The 4,183-nt window shown below is 42.6% G+C and overlaps 1 protein-coding gene across 1 annotated transcript in view; it reads right to left on the bottom strand.

The window, feature by feature from the left end:
* Window positions 1-4,183, bottom strand: part of LOC107748176 (regulator of nonsense transcripts 3A-like) — a 21,371-nt gene that overhangs the window by 1,804 nt on the left and 15,384 nt on the right. The window contains exons 6-10 of the mRNA XM_016562878.1: window positions 2,624-2,679; window positions 2,391-2,549; window positions 1,888-2,021; window positions 1,395-1,680; window positions 1,012-1,089 (exon numbers count right to left, since the gene is read on the bottom strand). Of these exons, the coding sequence (XP_016418364.1) occupies window positions 1,012-1,089; window positions 1,395-1,680; window positions 1,888-2,021; window positions 2,391-2,549; window positions 2,624-2,679 (713 nt within the window). The remainder of the gene's footprint in view (window positions 1-1,011; window positions 1,090-1,394; window positions 1,681-1,887; window positions 2,022-2,390; window positions 2,550-2,623; window positions 2,680-4,183) is intronic.

The following is a 4,183-nucleotide window of genomic DNA, read 5'->3' as shown; positions in this document are numbered from 1 at the left end:
CTACAGGAGGCCTTTGTTCACCCCCCGGAGCCGTGTGAGACACTTTTTTATGGATGGGCGCTTTTTATTTAACTTCTTTTGGACTGATGCATGCAACACCCGCCGAGTGGCATTAAACAGCTTGAAAGATCAAAGACAATTTTTAATATAACTCCGACTGGATTCGTCTGAAAGAAGAAAGTCATATACACCTAGGATGATTTGAGGGTGAGTAATTTATGGGCTAATTTAAATTTTTGGGTGAACTAACCCTTTAAACTTTTATTTTCAGGTTGAAAAAAAATATTCGATTTAACTAACTATAATTTACTTGACATTTCTCTCGCCTCATCCACAATCTAGGATAGATTTATTTTCTCTGAAAAAGCAGAATCTTAAATATTTATTCTTCACTTTATGAAATAACGTTTCTATGTTTTAAATGTTTCAAAATCCTTAAAATCCACATTAAATTTTTTTCCCTGGTTTAAATGAGATGTTGAATCTAATTTATACATTTTAAAACTAAATTTATAATTTACGGTTTTCCTGCCTCATCTGCTATCTTGAATGGATATCCCCCCTGCAATATAGCAGATATTTTTTAAGATTTTATATAATTTTTATAATGTTATATTTTTATATGACATTTAAAAATCTTTATTTTTTATTTCTAGGTTTAAATGAGTTGTTGCATCTCATTTATACATTTTACACTATATTTCTAATGGACATTCCTCATCTGCCATCTTAAATGAATCCCCCACACCATCTCTACATTGGGAGCTAGATGCATACGATGCCTTAAAATGCTGCCCATGTAGGCAACTCACTACGTTTTGGAACAGAGTCGTAGTTTTCATTTTTATAAGCTTCTTCTATTGGGAACCACTCCTCATCTGTGCCATTACAGCATTAGCAACATTCTGCTGTCAACAAGCACGCCTGGCACTGTAAGGTGCTCGGCCTCTCAGTAAACAGCATGTGTAGCATCCCCTCCCGTGGGTAGAAAGGCTCAAAAACTAGCTGTACCTTTGCTGGCAGAGCCCCTCCTATCTGGTCTGGCCCCTCAGACTGGGAAGTCCTTTTCTCCTGATGCACTAACACAGACTGAGAGACACGTTGTCTTCCGTCAATAATATTGCCAACAGCCAAATTACAGCTAACTACCTCAACACATCAGTGTAGGCTGCATTGAAAGCCCCTGGAGGGAGGCAGATTCGTATTGTATTTCCCACAGACATAATGATGTATAAATCAACTACAGATGTGTAAATATTGAATGCATTAGTGGATTCATCTGCTACACAGACCGGACAAACTGACTGATGACAATAACTGTACATAATACCAGAACCAGGGCTGCAAATGGACTGTGGCTGTGAGATATCGCTACTCCGTTAGCATTTATTTACCTTATTGCGAATCCGTTCTTTCCTGCTGCCCATGTCCTCTCGATCCTCCTTGCCCAGTTTGTCTCTGGTCTCTGGGCAGTAAGAATAGCCATGATGTTGGTCTTTCTTGGCTCTGTCCTGGCAGTAGCCTTTACCCCATTTGGTCTCCTCCTTGCGTCGCATGAATTTGTCAAACTCGTAGTGATGCCTCTGTCGTTTGCGCTCCTCATCTCTGCCGCGATGCTCTTTGTCCCTCTGGCGACGGCCGTGACCTTCCCGCTGCTCCTTATCACTCTCGATTTGACTCCTACTATTTGATTAAGATTTGATTTTGATTTTTGATTACAAGGTCAACATATGCATGGATAAATCTTTCAATAAGATCATTAAGATGCATTCAAAACACAGAATTGCCATTTTGTGCCAACTTTAAATGGTAGATGTTGAATCCCAGATTTTTAAACCCCACTGTATCTTTTATGGCAAGTAGTGGCAAGTTTTAGGTAGTTCTTACTTATCCTTGGAATCCTTTGACTTAGTGTGTCCTGCCGGCTTTTCCCATCTGTTCTTCTCCGTTTCTCCGCTGTCTCCTTTATCTTTCAGTCTGTCTGAGTCCACGTCATCGTCTCGATCACATTTCTTCAAAAGCTAAAGAAGTCAATATTGCAAATCTCATGTAATGACTTGTTTTCAGTACATTACTGACAATGACATGTGAAAAACAGTCCGTCATGCTCAATGTCCGAAGATGATGATGAAGTTCAAAGACTAATGTAAAACAAGGTTTATAAGGTAGACAAATCCAAATACGAGTAGGCAATGTGAAATAGTGTGCTGAACGCAACAATACTGGAAGAAATGAGAAGTGAAAATAGGGCAACTTAAATACAGGGCAAACAAGGGAAATAATGACAAACACCTGTGCTGATTAAATGAATTACCATGAAACTAAGACCAAAATACATGAAAGTCTGTACCACAGTCATCTTCAGGATGTGATATGGTTTTAAGTCATACCTTGATCTTTATCTCCTTTTCAGAGAGCTTCTTTTGCTTTTCAGCCTCCTTTCGCTTTCGTCTCTCCTCTTCTCTGCGCTTCCGCTTCTCCTCCTCCCTCTGTCGCTTCTTTTCCAGTTCCCTCCTTCGCCTCTCCTCTCTTTTTTCCTCTCTTATTCTCTAGAATTGAAAAGAATCATGTATATACAGTACAAAATCATAGTGTATAACATGCAATCAGATGATGTTCTTACCTGTTTCTCTAATTTCTTGTTTTTGATGTATTCCAGCAAAGGTGTTGTCCTTTTGGCTGCACATAAAGTCACACAGAGGAAAAATAGAGCTTAGTTTATGGTCAATTTTAATGGAACAATTTGTTCCAGCTGAAAATTCTGAATAGCGGTTTTCTGTTGATGAGCAAAATAACATCTATGGCAACATGTGTTTTGAAATCACACAATAGGATCAAAATTCACATTTGAGGAATGATTGTGTTATTTAAGTAGTAGAACAAAAAATAAGAACGTACTCGGTTACTAACGTAACCTCGGTTCCCTGAGATACGGGAACGAGTACTGCGTCTGCTAAGACGCTATGGGAAAACTCCTTTTTCTCCGATGACTGAAGCCTTTTCAATAACGCAGTGTAACTGTACGATGAAGCCCGCCAGAATGGGCGGGGAAATCTGGCTATATAAGCAGGCATTTCGCCATAGGATCCACAGGTTACTTCGATTGAAGCAACGACTGAGTCGTGCAGCTACATAGCACGGCCAGCAACGCAGTACTCATTCCCGTATCTCCGGGAACCGAGGTTACGTTCCCTATCGATACTTCACTGGTACTGCGTCTGCTAAGATGCTATGGGGAACCAGTACAATCCCGCCGTGCTATGCTAGAGGAACGACTAATACTTGAACTTGCCTTAAGCACCCAAGGGGTCCCAGAGGGACCAAGTATTTTGCAGGGAAGCCCCGCAGGAGGCATTAGGGCCAAACTCACAGAGGTCGGCCCGGCCCGTAGTAATCGTTCGAAGAGAAATTCAAATGGCAAATGTGGATGGCGAGGCCCAGCCGGCCGCTGCACAATTTTTTGCAATGGACACACCGCTAGACCAAGCCCAGGAAGAGGCGACGCCACTAGTTGAGTGGGCTCTTACTCCCATGGGGCATTGTAGGCCCAAAGAAGAGTACGCTAGCGCAATAGCATCAATTATCCATTTGGAAAGTCTCTGCATAGTCTCTAGAGTTATTACCTGTGCTCTGAACAGAGTAGAGAGCACCTTAGGTATGTAACCATGCCTTGGCTTCAGGACGACTTTAGAGTCGCTGGGCCCGAATTCGAGGCAGGTGGGGCTCACAGAGAGCGCCTGCAGCTCTCCCATATGCTTAACCGATGCTAACACCAGTAGCAGAGCGGTTTTCAGCATCAGGGGACGCGACGACCGAGTCGTACAGCTACATAGCACGGCCAGCAACGCAGTACTCATTCCCGTATCTCCGGGAACCGAGGTTACGTTCCCTATCGATACTTCACTGGTACTGCGTCTGCTAAGATGCTATAGGGAACCAGTACAATCCCGCCGTGCTATGCTAGAGAAACGACTAATGCTTGAACTTGCCTTGAACACCAATGGGGCCTAGAGCGACCAAGTATTTTGCAGGCAACGCAGTACTCATTCCCGTATCTCAGGGAACCGAGGTTACGTTCCCTATCGATACTTCACTGGTACTGCGTCTGCTAAGATGCTATGGGGAACCAGTACAATCCCGCCGTGCTATGCTAGAGGAACGACTAATACTTGAACTTGCCTTA

Source organism: Sinocyclocheilus rhinocerous, unplaced genomic scaffold (assembly GCF_001515625.1).
Source record: "Sinocyclocheilus rhinocerous isolate Xijiao unplaced genomic scaffold, SAMN03320098_v1.1 scaffold289, whole genome shotgun sequence".
NCBI lineage: Eukaryota > Metazoa > Chordata > Actinopteri > Cypriniformes > Cyprinidae > Sinocyclocheilus > Sinocyclocheilus rhinocerous.
The sequence above is the reverse complement of the archived record's forward strand: the minus strand, read 5'-3'. Positions and strand labels throughout refer to the sequence as shown.